The 21807-nt window shown below is 47.1% G+C and overlaps 1 protein-coding gene across 3 annotated transcripts in view; it reads left to right on the top strand.

Moving 5' to 3' along the window:
• LOC140392767 (forkhead-associated domain-containing protein 1-like) overlaps positions 1–21807 on the top strand; it is a 279760-nt gene that overhangs the window by 227043 nt on the left and 30910 nt on the right. For all 3 annotated transcript variants that reach the window (XM_072478384.1, XM_072478383.1, XM_072478385.1), the window contains exons 29-30: positions 502–582; positions 1929–2069. In XM_072478384.1, the coding sequence (XP_072334485.1) occupies positions 502–582; positions 1929–2069 (222 nt within the window). The remainder of the gene's footprint in view (positions 1–501; positions 583–1928; positions 2070–21807) is intronic.

Raw genomic sequence — 21807 nt, 5'->3', positions numbered from 1 at the left:
GCCGGGAATTGAACTTGGGACCCTGGCACTGTGAAGCAACAGTGCTTACCACTGTGTTACCATGCCAACCAAGGCCTTCAAGGAGGCTATTGAAATGCTTGTCAATATTTAATTGAAAAGAAACTCACAATTCCACACCAATGTAACCCAGTTTTGTATAGCTTTATAAAGTCATTTTCAATTATTTAACATAAGACTACTCACAGCAAATGGACTAGACACTCCTAAAATGTTTATTTGTTTTGGCTAATTATGAGGCCATACCAGATTCCCACTCTTAAATATATGAAGGAATATTTGTTCATTTAAAATCAATAAAAATAATGCACCAAATTGCAATGGTTAATGGAAGATTTTACGTTCAGTGATATGCTGATGAACTTGACCAGGAGTCCAACAAATACACAATTTGGAAAACTAGCACAATTTACAGCAGGAATGCTGATTGTGCCCAAAATGGAAACTCTATCTTACTGACCATATTTTTTCTGTTTGATACAGACTTTTCACTTGGAACCGTTTGAGAGAAGAGCTACAAAGTCCCCCTCTCACAGCTGTGTGAAGGAGGACATTCATGACAAGGTAAGGTCCTGGATCAAAGGCAGTTAGATTGTAGACATGTCTGTACATCTTGCAAAGAGGGTTATTCTACTCTAAACCCTCCCCTCCCCCAGGAAGAAAAACAATGGGATCACACCCGTAAGTAAAAGACAAACTCAGACTGGGTGTAAAACGTAAGCGTTGACCTGAACACTAAGATTCCAGCTGGGGAGGGTTCGATTAGAATTGATTGGCCATGATCATAATGAATGGAGCAGTCTCGAAGGGCCGAAGGGCCCCCTCCTCCTATTTTCTATGTTTAAATTCAAGCGGCACACTAGCATAGTGTTAATGTTACTGGACTAGCCATCCTGAGGCCTAGGCTCCAGAGATATAAGTTCAAATCCCGTCTTGGCAGCTGGGAGAATTTAGATTCAATTGATTAATAAATAAAAAAGTCTTGCTAATGGTAGTTGTTGAACTACCAGCAGCACGGTAGCATTGTGGATAACACAATTGCTTCACAGCTCCAGGGTCCCAGGTTCGATTCCGGCTTGGGTCACTATCTGTGCGGAGTCTGCACATCCTCCCTGTGTGTGCGTGGGTTTCCTCCGGGTGCTCCGGTTTCCTCCCACAGTGCAAAGATGAGCAGGTTAGGTGGATTGGCCATGATAAATTGCCCTTAGTGTCCAAAATTGCCCTTCGTGTTGGGTGGGGTTACTGTGTTATGGGGATAGGGTAGAGGTGTTGACCTTGGGTAAGGTGCTTTTTCTAAGAGCCGGTGCAGACTCGATGGGCCGAATGGCCTCCTTCTGCACTGTAAATTCTATGATATCTATGCTAAACTACTGGATTATCCTAAAAACCCATCTGCTTCACTAATTTATTTTACGGCGGGAAATTTGTCGGCCTTCTTTGATCTGGCCTACATGTGATCAAAGCCCTCAGCAATGTGGTTGATTCTTAAATAGCCGAGCAAGACACTGAGTTCAAGAGCAATTAGGATTGAGCACAAAATGCTGGCCTTGTCAGTGACACACACATCCAAGAGCAAATAAAAATAAATATTCTTGAAGTGTGACATCTCAGTGGGGTGCACTTGGGTAAAAAAGAGCCAGGCCCTGCATTGCATTTGACATTCTCAGTCTCTGTAAACTGTAATCTCCTCCAGTGCTACAATCTACCAAGATATCCGTGCTCATGTCTGCTGTTGTTGAGGGTGACACTTGGCTGAATAAGGTGCATTTGCAGCAGGCTCATTTTTGTGGTAGATGGTTAGACAATGAGCAACAGAGGGTGGTTTGACAGTCAAGGCCCAGACCGCCTCCTACACATCGAAGAGTATGTGCGCTGTCCTTCTTCAGGCTTTGTTTGTGTTTTGGCTCCAGACCGAGGCTCGGAAGAAGGTGATGCAGGAGAAGCTGCAGAAGAAAGATTATGAGATTCAAACTCTAAAGAAACAGTTGAGAAAGCAGGACCAGGAGTTGTGTGACACCACCACACAGCTTGTCAACCTCCAGAACTCTCTGGTGAGTAAACACCTCACGCTGGAGCCCAGAGCAGATTTTAATGTGTGTGTCCTTTTGCATCTATCACCAAAATGAGAATTTTAATGAGATTTATGATTCTTTTTAAAATTTTCCCAGAATCCGTGTCGAAAGGAAACTTAGACTGAAAGGATTGAACTCTCTCTCAGTACTGAAAAAGTCATACTGGACACAAAACATTTTTCCCTCCATAGACCTGCTGAGTGTTTCTAATATTTTCTGTTTTCATTTCTCCTCTCCCTTCAGTTTGTTGAAGTTTTAAAAAATATATTTTTATTAAAGGCATTTTGCACATATACACATAGACATATCAGAAAACCAGAAATTCACAAGGATAAAAAACACGTGCCCACAACAACCCCTGATACCAAGGCCACATCTCTCCCCACGCCCCCTTGTTACCCCCTTATCTTCCCCCCCCCCCCTCAAAACAACAAAGAAATCAGAAACAAACTCCACACCCCGGGCCTCCCTCTGACATCTTAATTCATCTTAAAGAAATCGATAAATGGCTTCCACCGCTCCCTGTCCAGCAAATTTAACCTTCTCCGAGTGCAGGAATTCTGCCAGGTCATTCACCCACACCTTTGGCGGCTCCGAGTCCTGCCAGCTCAGCAAAATCCATCTCCGGGCTATCTGGGAGGCAAAGGGCAAGACAACAGCCTCGCTCCCTGATTTGTTATGTTGTAGGTGTAACATAAGCAGCTTCCTTGTGGTGCACTTGACAAAGGAAGGTTCAGACGTGGAGATAACTTCAACACATTTATTAAACTATTTACACTTCTATTACTGGGGTTCGACACTACTGCTAATCCTACTATAGCTACCCAGACTGACTAACCAGCTGCTGCAATCCACGTGGTGGGTGTAATATTGAATCAATCCTGTGTCTCTACTCACTGTCTCCACTGGAAAGAGTCAGATCATGTGTGTGGTGTCCTTTATATATGGGTCGGTGTAATGCCCTCCTGTGGTTGTGTCACCTCCGTGTGTATCGTGAATGTCCATTGGTCGTGTCCTATCTAACTGATCTATTGGTTGAGTGTGTGTGTGTGCTGTCTCTGGTGCTCCCTCTAGTGTCTAGCTAGCCTACATGCATTTACATTGATGCACATCACCACATTCCCCACCTGGACACCCGGACCTTCTGACACTCCAAATATCGCCACCTGTGGACTGGGGGCCACCCCTACACCCAGGATCTCGGACATGACATCCGTGAATCCCTGCCAGAACCTCCTCAGCTTTGTACATGCTCAGAACATGTGGACGTGATTCGCACCCCCCCCCCCCCCCCCAACACTGCCCACACCTATCCACCATCCACCAACTCTGCAAAGAACCAGCTCATCCTCGTAGCCGTCACGTGGCCACTATGCACCATCTTAAATTTGATGAGACGTAACCTCGCAGACTATGAGTTCGCATTTACCCTCCACAAGGCTTCTTTCCACATCCTGGCCCTCACCCCACCCAACTTCTCCTTGATCTACATTGGAGCGCCCTCCCCATCAGCTCTCCGGCACTCTCCTCTCCCCAATGTCATCCTTGGACAACAGCTTATCTTGTATTACCGGAGGCGACAGCCTCGGTAAGGATGGCACCTCTCTCCTCACAAAGTCCCTCACCTGCATCTCCAAAGAACAAAGAAAAGTACAGCACAAGAACAGGCCCATTGACCCTCCAAGCCGGCGCTGACCATGCTGCCAGTTTAACTTAAAACTTTCTCCACTTCCGGGGCCCGTATCCCTCTATTCCCATCCTTTTCATTATTTGACAAGACACCCCCTTAAACATCACTATCGTACCTGCTTCCACCACCTCCTCCAGCAGCCAGTTCTAGGCACCCACTTCCCTTTGTGTAAAAACGTCCCATACACATCTCCTCTAAACTTTGCACCTCGCACCTTAAACCTATGTTCCCTAGTAATTGACGCTTCCACCCTGGGAAAAAGCTTCTGACTATCCACTCTGTCCATGCACCTCATAATTTTGTAGACTTCTATCAGATCACCCCTCAACCTCCAACATTCTAGGAAGAACAAACCAAGTTTATCCAACCTCTCCTCATAGCGAATGCCCTCCATATCAGGCAACATCCTGGTAAACCTCTTCTGTACCCTCTCCAAAGCCTCCACATCCTTCTGGTTGTGTGGTGACCAGAATTGAACACGATACTCCCAAGTAACTAAGATTCTATACAGCTGTAGCATGACCTTTTATACTCAATGCCCCGGCCGATGAAGGTAAGCATGCCGTATGCCTTCTTGACTACCTTCTCCACCTGCGTTGCCACTTTCAGTGACCTGTGTACCTGTAAACCCAGCTCCCTCTGCCTGTCAATACTCTTAAGGGATCTGCCATTTACTGTATATTTCCCATCTGTATTAAACCTTGTAAAGGACATCACCTCACATTTGTCCTGATTAATCTCCATCTGCCATCTCTCCGCCCAAGTCTCTAACTGATCTATATCCTGCTGTATCCCCTGACATGATGTGGAGATGCCGGCGTTGGACTGGGGTGAGCACAGTAAGAAGTCTTACAACACCAGGTTAAAGTCCAACAGGTTTGTTTCGAATCACTAGCTTTCAGAGCACTGGAAGGAGCAGTGCTCCGAAAGCTAGTGTTTGAAACAAACCTGTTGGACTTTAACCTGGTGTTGTAAGTATCCTCTGACAGTCCTTGCCGCTCTCTGCAATTCCACCAACCTTTGTGTCGTCCGCAAACTTACGAATCAGACCAGTTACATTTTCCTATAAATCATTTATATCTACTAACCACAGCAAAGGTCCCAGCACTGATACCACTAGTCACAGCCCCCCATTCAGAAACACACCCTTCCACTGCTACCCTGTCTTCTATGACAAAGCCAGTTGTGTATCCATCTTGTCAGGTCACCTCTGATCCCATGTGACTTCACCTTCTGTACCAGTCTGCCATGAGCGACCTTGTCAAAGGCCTTACTGAAGTCCATGTAGGCAACATCCACTGCCCTACCTTCATCAATCAACTTCGTCACGTCCTCAAAAAGCTTGATCCTATTAGTGAGACACGACCTCCCAAATTCCCTCAGGATCTCCATGATCCTATCAAAACTGCCCACCAGGTCTGAAATGTATAACAGAAGATCATCCGCATGCAATGAGACTCTCTGCTCCACCCCACCCTGCTCAATCCCTCGACGCCCTGAGCGCCATTGGCAACAGCTCTATCACTATCACCAGAGCAAAAGGTAGTGGGGAGAGTGGGCACCTCTGCCTCGTTCCCCGGTTCACCCTGAAGTACCCTGAACAGTTTACCACTAACCATCACGTATCTGCCCCCAGGGCCGGCTACAATACTGCCAACCTCGAAGGCCACTTTCTTGCTGACCAGCACCAGCATCCCCCTCGTCTTCATGTCCAACCCTGAGTGGAACACCTGCCCTACCCATTTCTTCCTCAACCCTGTCTGAACTCCCAGTTTCAGGTGCATATCCTGAAGGAACACAACGTCTGCCTTCAGGCTCCTCAAGCGTGCGACCGCTAAATTGGCCCATTCAACCCCCGCATGTTCCAGGTGACCAACCGGGCGGAGGGGCTCCCTGCCCCCTTCCCCAGCCAATCAAACATAACCGTTCTTTAGTTAGCTCCCCCCGGTTCGTGTCTCGCAGTTTTCCAGACCCAACCCAAGATATCTGTCGCTATCCCTCCTTAACCAATTGCGCCATACCAACCACACCCATGTCAGCATCCCCCCCCCCATTAACCAAACAAAAAACTAACCCATTCCCCACTCCCTCCTCCTGGCAACGCCACATTTCTCTCCCATTAACTAGCCCAACCAGCTAGCATGGTAGCCCCCACCTGGGTCTCCTGACTACCCTTGCCCCATCAAACTCTCCAGCATGTTCACCACGCACTTGGTTGCCTCCGTACCTTCAATGCCCTCGGGAATCCCCACGATCCTAAGATTTTCCCTCCTGGATCGGTTCTCAAAATCCTCCAGCTTCTCTCTCAGCCTTTTCTGACTGCTAGTCACCACTCCCATCTCCGCCTCCAGCGAGGTCAACCTATCCTCGTGCTCCCACACCGTCCCCTCCGCCTTTTGGATTGCCAGGCCTTGCATCTCCTGCCTCTGCTGCACACACTCTATCGCCGCCCTTAGCCGCTTCACCACCTTAGCCAGGTCCTCTAAGGCCTCCTTCCTTTGCAGCTGGAACTTGCTGTTGAGGAATTCCAACAACTGCTCCTTAGACCACTGGGAGGTCAGGGCTGCCCCCCTACGCTCCGCCATCTTCTCCTGAGTTGCACCACAAATACTCTCTTGCTCAAGCTGCTGTCTCTTTCTCGTTGCACTCCTCGTCCGATGAGCCATAAACCAGTCCCACCCGAGGAGTATTACATTCCCTCAGTGCTCATGCACCTTTTGCCATCCAACACCCCACAATTTGGGCGGAGAAGGGCCAAAATATTCCACCTCGAGCGGGAGCCACCAAATCTGTGACCACTCACTCCATGGCCGCCACCGGGAAGGCCAGTTTGTTGAAGTTTTACGGGCAACCTTTATCCAGTAACTGAGGTTGAAACGGAGGCACATTTTTGGGAGCAGTATAGAAGGAGTTATACTTTCCATCTAACTGTGCTATGCATTCCCTTGGAGACCTTGATGCGGACACTGAGGTGTAAGGTTCAATTCCCCTTGCCTTAATTATGTAAAACAGCCAGGATTTTTCAGCCATTCCCACTGGCAGGATCTTCCGGTTGCCGACAGCGAAACCCCGCCATAGCCTCTGCATACCATGGGAAATATTGTTGACAACAACGGGACCGGAAGATCCCGCATTCGGCCAATGGTGGGCCACAACTGTTATTGTCGCAAAATACACCTTGGGTTGGGGGGAGGAGGTGGTGGAAAATCCTCGGGTTGGGGGAGGGGGCGGGGGCGGGGGGGTGGAAAATCCTGCTCGACATGATTAGCAATCATAACCTCTTTGAGGTAAATTGGAGGAGTCACCGTGCCCATTAATTACTGTCTGAACGACAAGCAGTAATCCAAGGCGTTGGCTGAGAGGACTTAATGAGCTCAATACTGTCAAGGAACTGAATAAAAAGTACCCTTGAATTGATGGGATAATTTGAACATTTTCTTTGTTATCTCTGCTCGTGTTAATCCAGCTCCCTCACACTAGCAGGCTCAGTGCCAGCAACCTGTGTTACTGACTGTATCCCTGTTTGAATTAGCCCGGCTCTCTACCAGTCTCAGTACCTGCACCTGAATGAATTTTCAAGTTAACCCTAACTACTTGGTAACCATTTGATTTTTTAATCATGAATCCTGAAGTCAGCGGTCAGCCTTTAGGGACATTTTTCGGATCATTGACGATGGAAGAATAATATCAGCCATGTTGTGACAGACAGTAAGAGGAATGTAAATGTTTATGAAAAGCATTAACAGTTCCCCACCAGCAATGCGGCACGGTAGCAAGTGGTTAACACTGTTGCTTCACAGCACCAGGGTCCCAGGTTCGATTCCCGGCTGAGTCACTGTCTGTGCGGAGCACGTTCTCCCCGTGTCTGCGTGAGTTTCCTCCAGGTGCTCCGGTTTCCTCCCACAAGTCCCGAAAGACGTACTGTTAGGTGAATTGGACATTCTGAATTCTCCCTCAGTGTACTCGAACAGGCGCTGGAATGTGGCAATTAGGGGCTTTTCACAGTAACCTCATTGCAGTGTTAATGTAAGCATACTCATTACAATAATAAATATTATTATAAATGCCGAGAGTCTGCTGCATGTATACATCCAAAAGAACATTGGTACCTCAAGTGGCCATCGTATATGTGCGATTAGCACATGGAGCTCTTCAAATCTGAAGGGGGAATGGAGGGATCATTTGGATTGAGGAGGAACCCCGGTTGGGCAACACTTTCTTTTCCTTTTGGGTGGTGGGAGCAGATTCAATCATAACTTTCATACTTGGGCACCATGTGGCGCAGTGAATAGCACTGGGACTGCGGCGCTGAGGACCCGGGTTCGAATCCCGGCCCTGGGTCACTGTCCGTGTGGAGTTTGCACATTCTCCCCGTGTCTGCGTGGGTTTCACCCCCACAACCCAAAGATGTGTAGGTTAGGTGGATTGGCCACACTAAATTGCCCCGTAATTGGAAAAAAAATAATAATAATTGGGTACTCTAAATTTATAAAAAAGAAAAAAAACGTTCATACTTGATGTGCAAAAACTGGCAGGACTTTGGGGGAAGAACAGAAGGTTGGGATTAACTAGGCAGCTGTTTCAAAGAGCTGGCAAACGCAAGATGAACTGAATGGACTCCTCCTGTGCTGTATGAAATTAAATATAAGCTAGTCAAAACTCCAGAATGCACTAAACACAAAGGAAGGCGTCTCTAATAATGCACGAAGCAGAGTCATGTCAACACTGGCAAAATACAGTTGCATGTTAATTAGCTGAGTGTAAACGTTGAGTAATAATGGGTTGAAGGTCCTCACCTCACCCGTGATTGCTCCGATGTTTTATTGTTCACTGCAGAGTAAGAACATTGTTCTGGAAATTTCTGTATCTCGTAAAGTGTGGCAGTCTGACAGGAAACAGCAAGATTAGATCAAAAAAAGGGCACAAACAGAGCGGGATGAATGGAGCCGGGTCATTGAGCTGGATGGAGGAATTACATTGCGCCACACACAAATGACTGCCTGTGGAACCAAAGAGGTGACAGACTGAATTGGCAGTACGCCTAGTGAACTGGGGTTCTAGCCTCGGTTCGGAACCACCTGGTTAGTAACTTGCCACAAACGTGCCTTTGTGGGGGATATCCAGAGAGAGATATGGAAATAACCTACAGGAAAATACCTACACCAGCCTGCCCTATGTAGTTGTGACAACTTGTGTGTCGCTATCCAGCCACTCTTCATCAATCCGGAACCACGGAATCTCCTGGGAGATTCAAAGTTCAGCTAAAAACTCAACCAATTAGCATTCCTCCTTGATCCCCTTAGGCGATCAAGACTAGAACAGGAGAACACATTAACCCTGGTTAGGCACCTACCTCTTGTATGAGGTAAACCAGGAGCAGTTAGGGGAATCTAGCATTCACGCCTCATGCTGGTAACCAGTTCAACGGGTTTAGTCTTCCCTGAGTAAAGAGAAACCAGCCCTAACATCTAATTTAGTTCTGCCCACACAAATTTGAAAGCATGACCCCGGGTCCCCTCTAATTTATTTAGTTGAAATAATTGGTCTACTTGCAGACAATCTGGTCCTTTCAGTATTTGATTAGCATGGAAACAGGACAAGCAGACATGACATCAGATGATAGGATTAGCAATGAGGTAACTTCATTCAAAATAAAAAAAGATAAAATATTAAATAAACTAAACAAATCACATGATCTGAACAGATTAGATCCATGCATTTAAAAATTACCAGGGGAAAGGAGGCAGAGTGATTACTACACATATTTAATAGCTCATCAGAGAACAGGGGGCTGGCAGATAGCTAATGTCATTCCTATACGTGCGGAGTCTGCACGTTCTCCCCGTGTCTGGGTGGGTTTCCTCCGGGCGCTCCAGTTTCCTCCCACAAGTCCCGAAAGACGTGCTTGTTAGGTGAATTGGACATTCTGAATTCTCCCTCCGTGTACCCGAACAGGCGCCGGAGTTTGGCGACTAGGGGCTTTTCACAGTAACTTCATTGCAGTGTTAATGTAAGCCTACTTGTGACAATAAAGATTATTTTAAAAATTATATTTAAGAAGAGACATAGAGTATGTCCGTGGAACTGTAGACCAGTCACATTCACGTTGGTGAAGGGAAAAATAATGGAATCTCTACTAAAGGAGATAATAGAATAATGTCTAGAAACCAAAAATTATATTAGTGAATCCTCTTGGATGGCGATATGGAGGCGGAGGTCTCACGCTGGGTGGCTCCTGCTAGAGTCTTTGTTTTTTGGGTCTTTATGCCCAGTGTCAGGGGTATGTTTTGGATGAGCTGGTGTGGGAAGTTCGAAGGAATCAATGGAATGTCGATGTTCCAGAAGAAAGGTGAGGGAAGGAAGGGGGTGAGCGAAAATCCGCCCGCCAGCGAGTGCTGTTGTGAGTCCATCAGGGGGAAAGGTGGCAGGAGCTGATTCGTCAGGTGAGGCTCCTCCCATCACGGTTGAGACTCTGACCGAGGTGGTGTCGGGGGAGTTTCAAAGACTGTTCGCCAAACATTTAGAGGTGCTTCGGAGGGAGATGACGGTCTCGCTCAAGAGTGAGTGAAGGAGGCGCTTGGCCCGATAAAGGCTGCATTGACAAAGACTTTGGCCGAGGTGTGGGAGCAAGGAGCGAAGATGGAGGAAACAGTGTCGCAATGTAGCGACCAGTTCACCTCGATGAGTGAGGAGCTGCGGAGGGTGGCAGAGGTCTATAAAGGAATAAGAGCCAGTGGAGGACCTGGAGAACAAGTCGAGGAGACAGAAATTTGAGGATCATGGATCTGCCCGAGGAGGTGCAGGGCCCGAGGCCAACCGAGTATTTTGCAGACATGTTCGCCAAGTTGATAGGGGAGGGGGGAAGGGTCCTCCCTCTACCAGCTGGACAGGATCCATCGATCCCTCCGGCCGAAGCATGGAACAAATGAGCCAACAAGGGCGGTCATTGTCAGCTTCCACAGCTGCCACAGTTTTGAGTTGGGCAAAGCAGAAGCGATATGTGAAGAGGGATGGCATCGGTATACGTATATACCAAGATCTTACGGCAGAGTTGGGGAGAAGGCTTTGGCTGGGTGAAGGCAGCATTGTACCGCAGGGAGGTTCGGTTCGGAGTGATCTACCCAGTGAAGCTGAGAGTGACTCACAATTCGTAGGACTTCTACTTTGAGATGGCAGAGAAGGCGTTCGTGAAGACTGAACGACAGGGACTGAGACAAAATTTGGACTTGAACGGTGTGGATGGGGAGCATTTTTCTTTGATTTTTTAGGGGTGTGTTTCTTTTCTATTCGGTGGATGTTGTCTCCCCATTCTGACTGGATGGCTGGGGGGTTGGAGTTGGATTTTGGTGGGAGTATGGGGTGAGGAGGTTGGAGGGCTTTTTAGCATGGGAGGGGCCAGGTTGCTGAGGGTGTGGTGAGGAGGAGGAGGGGGCACTGGCTGGGGTCACCGCGCTAGCAAACAAAAGTTGGCTCGTGAATGGGAGTGTGGTGGGGGGAGGGGTCCTGGTCATTGGAGCCTGGTTGAGCAGGCTTCGATGGACCTGAGAGGTGTGAATGGTGGGGGGAGGGGATTGACTCTGGCTGAGGGGTCTGCAAGAGGAAGTGGATGGAGAGAAGGATGGAGGCGGCCTCATGTAGAGGGTCAGGGTTGCGGGCGCCCGCAACGGCGCCGCTCCCGTTGGCTCCTGGGAAGTATTCGGGGAGTCTGGAGATTGTAGCTGGCCTGCATGTGGGCAGTGACTGCAAGTTGGGTGAGCGACTGACCATGGCACAAGAAGCCATTCAAGTTGAGGAAGTAATTAGGGGACACTAAAGCCAGGGAGATAGACACAGTTCTGTACATTCAAGAGCAAGAGTCCAGAAGGCTGTATTGCCTGCTACGGGTGCCAGGGGTTGGGACACTGACTCGAGGCTGGAGAGGAACCTGCAGTGGGAGGGTGAGAATCCATTTGTCATTGCCCACATGGGTACGTGAATTAGACTAGGAAAGGGGTTCTGCTTGGGAATCATAAGCAACTGGGGCTAAATTAAAAAGCAGAACCTCAAAGGTAATAATCTCTATATTATTACCTGAGCCACAAGAAAATTGACATAGGGTAAATAAGATTAGAGAGATGAATGTGTGGCTGAAAGATTGGTGTGTGAGAAATTGGTTTCAATTAATAGCATCAGTAACAGGGAAAAGTGGGAAATGTACTTTCGGGATGCTGTTCTGGCGAGCTGTATAATTAGGGCAATAGAGAGGACTTTAAACTAAATAGTTGGCGGAAGGGATCATGTTAGAGGAAATGTAGTAAATTAAGGGGAAATGATAAGGTAAGAGAGGTTGTGGCGATTTGTACAATGATAACCAGAGTGACAGGAAGGCACAGAACGTAAAAACATAACCATGCATCAGCAGATAAGTACGAAGTCTTACAACACCAGGTTAAAGTCCAACAGGTTTGTTTCGATGTCACTAGCTTTCGGAGCGCTGCTCCTTCCTCAGGTGAATGCAGAGGTATGTTCCAGAAACACATATATAGACAAATTCAAAGATGCCAAACAATGCTAGGAATGCGAGCATTAGCAGGTGATTAAATCTTTACAGATCCAGAGATGGGGTAACCCCAGGTTAAAGAGGTGTGAATTGTATCAAGACAGGACAGTTGGTAGGATTTCGATGCATCAGCAGATAAGGCCAGAGATAGTAAAAAAAAAAAAAGGCAGAGTTAAAGGCTATGTATCTGAATTTGTGCAGCATTCGTAACAGAATAGATGGATTGTTCGCACAGATACAAATAAGTATATCTGACCTGGTAGCCATTACAGAAACATGCTTCCAAGGTGACCAATGATTAAACCTGAATACTCAAGGAAATTTAACATTTCAGAAAGACAGGAAGCTAGGAACAGGTAGCACGATAATTCAGGATGACATTAGAAGAATCCGTATAGTGGTAATATAATTGGATTAATAATCCAAGGACATAGCTGCTAGACTGGGTCTTTGGCAGGTGGTGAGGGAACCAACAAGAGGGAAAAACCTAGTTGGCTACACCCACACCAATCTATGCATCTGAACATGACAGTATTGGTAAGAGTAACCACTATCCCATCTCTGTGGAGGCTGTGGTGATGTGCATCAATGTAAATACATGTAGGCTAGCTCGACACTAGAGGGAGCACCACAAACATCACACACACACACTCAACCAATAGATCAGTTAGATAGGACACGACCAATGGACATTTACAATACACAGAGGTGACACGACCAAAAGAGGGCATTACACCAACCCATATATAAAGGACACCACACACATGATCTGCCTCTTTCCAGTGGAGACAGTCAGTGAGTAGAGACACAGGGTTGATTCAATATTACACCCACCACATGGATTGCAGCAACTGGTTAGTCAGTCTGGGTAGCTATAGTAGGATTAGCAGTAGTGTCGAACCCGAGTAATAGAAGTGTAAATAGTTGAATAAATGTGTTGAAGTTATCTCCACGTCTGAACCTTCCTTTGTCAAGTGCACCACAAGGAAACCGCTTATGCTACACCTACAACATAACAAATCATGGTACCAGGACTGAACTGTTTCAATCCATATAGCCATACCTCAGCGTACAGTGACAACCAGCAACGATACCCAGGCACGATGTTTGAGATCCGGGTTCCGCAGCAGCTCCAGTGCTACGGCGATCTCCGGTTACCAGGCAGGTATTCCGGCAAATGTTTTAAATCTTCCTGGTAGCAGCCGAACTAGAAGACTGAAAAGACAGAGCTTCTCCTCACCATCGCCGGTGCCAGAGCAGAAGAAATCTTTTAAAAATTCAATTTCTCCAAGGCGCAAAACAGGAGCGACTTCCAGGCAGTCCTGGACAAATTCGGCAAATCCACACTCCAACCAGCAAGAAAAGGTAAGAGAAGCGCCAGTACTCACCACGAAGCCGAGATCCCGGAGCAGAGAACAGTTTTGATCGGTGGCCATCTTTCTAAAGGGTCTGCACTTGCACAGTTGCACGAGAAGCGCCCAGAACGGGAAGGTCCGTTTGCGCATGCGCGAGACACCGCGCATGTGCAATCACGAAAACAGCCATCGGTACAGGAACAGCGATAAACGCTTCCTACGTATGATGTCACAGGCGTCATGACGTCAGAGGCCCCGGACCACGCCCATTTAACAGGGAAACGTCCCAAATCAAAGAAAAAATCTTTTAAAGCCGTAAAACAACCTTCCTTCTCCTGGAATGACAGCACAATGCCTCAAATTGAACAGGAAATGAAATTAACCTCTGAAGAACCCTGCAACAAGCAGTTACCTACGCCCAAGCCGATGATTCCGACGCAAACAGTGATGATATGGTCCTAGAAGACAACGACTCAGACGAACCTTTCACCTTGGGAGGCTACCCCAGTACCAAATCCGAACCACAACTAGACGTGTTGCACATTGACGACCCCGACAACGAAATCTTCGGATTTGAGGATCTTCAGCCCAGCAGATATGACATCCCGACTTGTGAGTGCAGGATGATGCTGCGGCCTGAAACTAAGAGACAGAGAGCGGTACAAGCCCACAGAGAGCGGCCTGCTGCCATACAAAGCGCGGTCCACGCACCGCTCAGGGTTCCTGACTCTACGAAAGAAGACACGCAAGACTCCACACCGCAGTCCTTGCACGAACAAGTAGTGACTCCAGTGTCACAAGCCTCCACAGCGAGCTCGTGGACAGACTCCACAATTGCAGAAACGCAAGACTCCAGAGCACAGTCCTTGCACGAACAAGTAGTGACTCCAGTGTCACAAGCCTCCGCAGTCAGCTCGTGGACAGCCTCCACGATAGAAGCAACGCAAGACTCCGACGCGCAGTCCTTGCAGGAACAAGACCATGAGTGTCTAGCAACCTCCTCTGACCAACTAGCGGCAGATGATGCAAGTCTACCATGCTCAAGTACACAGCAAGAAGACTATGACAGCCTACCACGCTCCAGTGCACAGCAGGACGACCATGACGGTCTATCATGCTACAGTGAAGAACAAAGCGACGATGACAGTCCAAGCCCAAATGAAGGACAACAGCAAGATAATGACAGTCCACACACATTGTTTGCACCACCAGATGAAGACGCTGATAATTTACCCAACCCAAGTGAACAACAAGCCGCTACTGAGGACCTACCCACGGTATGTGAGATGAGTGACGACAGCATCCCACTTCCCATGCAAGATGTGCAAAGTGACAGACCTCACAGTTCGTGTGTACAGAGGCACTCGACAATCACTGTGAGACCACTGGTGACTCCGGTGACACCATGATACTTCCACCCTCATTCGCTCGAACCTCTCCACAAGTCAATGCATTCCTGCATGTTCCGACTCCAGACGTGCAGCTTCAAGAAATCGCAGCTGACTCCAGTGAACCTGCTAAGACTTCGAACGGGGTGCATCAACAAACCAACACTGACTCAGTTAAAACAGACCAGACTCCAGATGTCCCGTTGCAGACTCCAGACTCCCATAACAGCCTCCCCGAACAGGCGGCGGGAATGTGGCGACTAGGGGCTTTTCACAGTAACTTCATTTGAAGCCTACTTGTGACAATAAGCGAATTTCATTTCATTTCATGGGGAGAAACCAAACGCCGACTCTGATTCGCGTAAGCCGGACTTTACTCCAGACAGGGAGTGCCGCAACCTCAGTGATGGCACGCTCAGGGTGACAGCAGATGCCACAACGACAGGAGATGGATCACTTTACAATTACACTGGGTCAGTAATAACAAGCAGCGGCGACAGTCCAAGGGGAATACACCACAGCTATCTCCACACATTTTCTCCACACCAGCAGTGCAGCCAATGACAGCTCATGCTGGACCAACCCAGTATTCAGGCATGCAGCAGGCAGCAGTCTATGCAGCATATTCTCAAACAGCCCAGCACTACGGATTGCCCACTAATGGAATCAAGACCGAAGGAGGACTACCGCAAGCGCAATCTGCACTACAGACTTTTTGCCTTAGTTACAGCCCAGGATTTGCTGTACCCCAGACTGGCCAGATGGCATATTCCTATCAGATGCAATGTTCCAGTTTCACATCATCACCAGGTATTTATGCGAGCAGCAATTCTGTTTCCAATTCGACAAGCTGCAACGGTTCTCAGCAGGATCACCCTTCCAGCACAGCATGTGGCCAGAACCAGTATGTACAGTCTTATCCAACTTCAACATATGGCACATCCATGACCTCGAATGATACAGTTGATGGTACCTCTTCAACGTCAACACCTTATCAGCTACAAGATGCCATCCGACAGCACCATCACAAACATCGAAAAAAGAAAGGGACTCCAAATCAGACAGCAAAGTGATTTGACCACTTCTTGGTTCCTGTGGCACAGGGACGTTGATGGTGTTCATAACCAAGAGAGACATTTGAGCATGATGATTGATGGTTTTTGGACTCACATGAATGATTTGGACTTATTGTTTAATCACTGTTCCCATGACTTGTATATACCTTAACCTATCTACCTGTTTTTTGTTCAATTTTCTCAAAGTGTGCAAAAATATGTAACATATAAAAAGGGGGGATGTAGTGATGTGCATCAATGTAAATACATGTAGGCTAGCTCGACACTAGAGGGAGCACTAGAAACATCACACACACACACTCAACCAATAGATCAGTTAGATAGGACACGACCAATGGACATTCATGATACACACAGAGGTGACACGATCACAAGAGGGCATTACACCAACCCATATATAAAGGACACCACACACATGTTCTGCCTCTTTCCAGTGGAGACAGTCAGTGAGTAGAGACACAGGGTTGATTCAATATTACACCCACCACGTGGATTGCAGCAACTGGTTAGTCAGTCTGGGTAGCTATAGTAGGATTAGCAGTAGTGTCGAACCCGAGTAATAGAAGTGTAAATAGTTTAATAAACGTGTTGAAGTTATCTCCACGTCTGAACCTTCCTTTGTCAAGTGCACCACAAGGAAGCCACTTATGTTACACCAAGAACATAACAAATCAGAGACAAAGTCCCATCTTCACGCTGAGGATATTCTCCATCATGTTGTGTGGCACTACCAGCATGCTAATTAGCATAGATTACAAATAGATCTAACAATTCAAAACTGGGCACCCATGAGGCACTGTGGGCCATCAGCAGCAGCAGAATTGTATATAATGATGTCATGGCCTGGCATATCCCCACTCCACCTTTGCCTTCAATACAGGGCGGGGGGGAGGGGGGGAGGAATCAACTCTGGTTCAAGGAAGAGAACAGGAGGGCATGCCTCAACATGAGCTGTCTACCTGGTGAAGGTACAACACAGGGCTATTTGGGTGCCAAACAGTGGGAGCAGCATGCAGTAAACAGAGCTCGGCAATTCCACAACAAACTGATCCGATTTAAGCTGTGCAGTCCTGCCACATCCAGTTGTGAATGCTGGTCAACAATTAAACAACTCACTGGAGGAGGAGGCTCCAAAAATATCCCCATCCTCAATGGAGGAGACCATCACATCAGTACAAAAAATCAAGGCATTATCAGCCATCTTCAGCCATAAATGCCGAGTGGATGATCCGTCAGTCTACTCTCGATCATCAGCAAATGTTGTCGACAGTGCTATCAAGTGGTACTTACTCAACAATAACCTGCTTAATGATGCTCAGTTTCAGTTCCACCATGCCCACTCAGCTGTTGACCTCATTACAGCCTTATGGACAAATGAGCTGAATTCAAAAGTTGAGGTGAAAGTAACATCAAGATAGCATTTGGCCAAGTATGGCATCGAAGAATCATAGAATCCATACAGTGCAGAAGAAGACCATTCAGCCCATTGAGTCTGCACTGACCCTCCGAAAGAACAACCTACATAGGCCCATTCTCCCGCCCTATCCCCATAACCCCGGAACTCCACCTAACCTTTTGGACACTAAGGGGTAATTTATCACGGCCAATCCACCTAACCTGCACATCTTTGGACTGTGGGAGGAAACCCCGGAAACCTATGCAGACATGGGTAGAAAGTGCAAACTCCACACAGTCACCCAAGGCCGGAATAGTACCTGGATCCGTGGCGCCGTGAGGCAGCAGTGCTAACCACTGTGCTGCCCCGCATCAAGGAACCCTGGCAAAACTGAAGTCAACGGGAATCAGTGGAGTGGGGGCATCTCGCCACTGGTTTGGGTCAGAACTAGGACAAAGGAAGGTGACTGTCGTTGTTGAAAGTCGATCATCTCAGTCTCGGGACATCACTGCAGGAGTTTCTCAGGGTAGAGTGCACAATGTTCAGCACCATTCATGACTCTGACAGCTACTGAAACAGTCAGTGTCCATGTGCAGCAAGACCTGGACAATATGCAGTTTTGAGCAGATGTGTGGCAAGTAACACAAATGTCTGGCAATGAACATCTCCAACAAGAGAGAATTTAACCATTTCCCCTTGATATTCAATGGCATTACCATCGCTGAATCCCCCACTATCAACATATTGTGGATTACCATTGACCAAAAATTGCACTGGAACCAGCCACGTAAGCACTCTGGTACAAATGAATGTCAGAGGCTGGGAAATTCTGCAGTGAGTACCTCACCTCCTGACGACCCAAAGCCTGTCCACCATCTATAATGCACAAGCCAGAAGTGCGATGGAATACTCTCCCCTTGCCCGGATGAGTGCAGCCTCAACAACACTCAAGAAGCTCAACATCATCCAGGATTTGCAGCCTACTTGATTAGCACACAAACACCACAATGAACATCCACTCCCTCCACCACTGACTCACAGCGGCAGCAATGTGTACCATCTGCAAGATACTCTGAAGCAACTCACCAAGTCTCCTTTGTCAGCACCTTCCAAACCCACAGCCTCTATCACCTAGAAGGACAAGGGCAAAAGATGTATGGGGAAACCACCACCTGCAGGTTCTTCCCCCAAGTCACTCACTATTCTGACTGGGAAATAAATCGCTAATCCTTCACAGTTGCTGGGTTAAATTCCTGGTACTCCCTCCCTAAATAGGACAGGTAAGAAGACACATGCGGGAATAGTTTATAGGCCCCTAACAATAGTTACACTGTAGGTCAAGAATATACAGGAAGACATAAATGGGACATGTAAGAAAGGTACTGCAATAATTATGAGAGACTTTAATCTACATGTAAATTGAGCGAATCATATTAGCAAAGGTAGCCTGGAAACTTAGTTCATACAGTGCAATTGGGACAATTTCTTAAAGCGGTATGTACTGGTGTCAACCAAGGAGCAGACTATTCTCGACCTGTTGGTGCGAAATGAAACGGGATTAATCAATAACCTCATGTCTGAGCAACAACAATCATAACATGATAGAATTTCACATTCAGTGTGAACGTGAGAATTTTGACTATTGTCTTAACTCTAAATAAAGCCATGATGTGGAGATGCCGGCGTTGGACTGGGGTGAGCACAGTAAGAAGTCTTACAACACTTCTTACTGCCCTAAATAAAGGTGAGGGTACGAAGGCAGGGTCAGCTAAAATGAACTGGGAAATTAGGCTAAAATGTAGGACAGCAGCAATGCAGCGACAGACCTTTAAGGAGATAAACTCTTGGCAAAGATTTATCCCAATGAGAGAGAAAGATTCTTTGAGAAGGATGCATCGTCCTTGCCTAAATAAGAAAGTTAAGATGGAATCAAATTGAAAGAAACACTACACAAATCTGCAAAGATTAGTGGTAGGTCAGAAAATTGGACAGATTTTAAGAGCCAGCATAAAATGATTAAAAAGTAATAAAGGGATAAATTAGAGTACGAGAGGAAACTGATTAGAAATATAAATACAGGCAGCATGGAGGCACGGTGGTTAGCACTGCTGCCTCACGGTGCCAAGGTCCCAGGTTCGATCCCAGCTATCGGTCACTGTCCGTGTGGAGTTTGCCCATTCTCCCCGTGTTTGTGTGGGTTTTGCCCCCACAAACCCAAAGATGTGCTGAGTAGGTGGATTGGCCACGCTGAATTGCCCCTTAATTGGAAAAAATGAATTGGATACTCTAAATTAAAAAATATATATATAAACACAGATAGTAAAGTTTTCTACAAGTATTTAAATAGAAAAATAATAACTAAAGTGAGCTTTGGTTCTCTAGAGAGTGAGTCTGGGGAACTTATAATGGAAGACAACAAAATGGCAGAGAGGTTGAACAGGTACTTTGTGTTTGTCTTCACTGTCAAAGACTAAGAAAACTTCTCAAAGATACTTGATAATCAACAGGGGAGTGGGGTGAGGTGGAGGAGGGAACTTAAAACAATCAACATCAACAGAGAAAAGGTTCTGGGAAAACAGATGACCTGCATCCTAGGGTCTTAAAGGAAGTTGCTGCAGAAATAGTAGAGGGATTGGTTGTAATCTTCCAAAATTCCTCAGATCCTGAAACGGTCCCAGCAGATTTAAAGATAGCAAATGTAACTCGTTTATATCAGAAAGAAGGCAGACAGAAAGCAGGAAACTACAGGCATCTTAGCCTAACATCTGTAATACGGAAATTGCTAAAATTCATTATAAGGAGGCTATAACAGGATAATTAGAAAATCATAATGGGATCAAGCAGTCAACATGGTTTTGTGAAAGGGGAATCGTGTTTAACTGATTTATAGCCACCACAAATACCACCCATTTACTAAACAAAATCGCAACCCCTCTCAACTTGGAATTCAATCCCGAGTGGAACGTCTGTCCCACCCATCCTGTTCTTAACCTCGTCTGGTCCTTCACCCGCAGATGCGTCTCCTGCAGGAAAACCACATCCACCTTTCAGCTTTTCAAGTGTGCGAACACCCGAGACCATTTAACTGGGCTGTCAGCCCCCACATGTTTACACATCATTATCTTCACAGGAGGGTTTCTGAACCTCCCCTCTATTAAAGTCCGCCAATCCAACCTGACACAAAATTTGTCCGGCCCACCCGAAATGGCTGCCCACTCCATTCTTGCCTGCACCCAGCCACAAAGTCACCTGCGTCACCAGCACATTCCTCTCCCAGCTCTCCCCCACCATCCCTTCCTTCCTCTCCCCTTCGCATCACCCCACCAACCCCATCCTATCTTTCCCCTCCTACCTGACCACTACCCCCCTCTCTGACTACCCGCTGCAGCCCCCTCCCCAAACTGCTTCCGTTTACTATCATCTCTGCTAACATGGCAACTCCCACCTGGAGATCTCCACAATGAAACGCACCCATAACGCTCAAACCACCCATTCCTCCACTCTGCCTTCCCCACTGAGATGTTGGGTGCTCTGAGGTACAGACGAACCAACACGGTTGCGATTGGTACAACACAGTTTTATTCCAACCAACTGTTTATACATCTGACTTGGCACTCAGCACGTTGTGATGGTGTGAGTGTCTTGCTAATGAGGTCCTGGCCCTGTGCCGTCTCCAAATGGACTGCCCAGGAAGTGTCGTGTTTCTTGTCTTATACTGTGTCTGCTCTTGTCTGTGATTGGCTGTCATGTTATGTGTGCTAATTGGTCCGTTGGTCTGTCTATCATTATGTATGTGTTATGATGTATGTTTGAATATCATGACACCCGCCTTTGCCTTTTAGGAAGCCCCTACCCAGCATCCACTGGAACCCAACCCCCTTTCCAGCAGGAGAAAGAAACCCACGACTTGGAACCAACCCCCCATCAACCATAACCAAAGAAAGGCCAACAAGTGCAAAAACAAAACACCTACAAACATTGTATGTACATATCAAACCAAAAGTTCCCACCATTATCCCTCTCCAAACCATGCTCCTTGACAAAGTCATTTGCCTCCTCTGGCATCATAAAATAATGTTATTTCCCCAGAAGTTCCCCCAGAATTTGGCCGGGCACAACATCACAAACCAGACCTTGCTCTGAAAGAGCGCCGCCTTGGCCCTGTTAAAACCTGTCCGCCGCTTGGTCAGGTAGGCCCCAATGTCCTGGTAGATCCGAATCAGCTGACCCTCCCAACTACAGTCTTACTTTGTCTTCGCCTAGCTCAGAATCC

This window comes from Scyliorhinus torazame, chromosome 16 (assembly GCF_047496885.1).
Source record: "Scyliorhinus torazame isolate Kashiwa2021f chromosome 16, sScyTor2.1, whole genome shotgun sequence".
Classification (NCBI taxonomy): domain Eukaryota; kingdom Metazoa; phylum Chordata; class Chondrichthyes; order Carcharhiniformes; family Scyliorhinidae; genus Scyliorhinus; species Scyliorhinus torazame.
The sequence above is the reverse complement of the archived record's forward strand: the minus strand, read 5'-3'. Positions and strand labels throughout refer to the sequence as shown.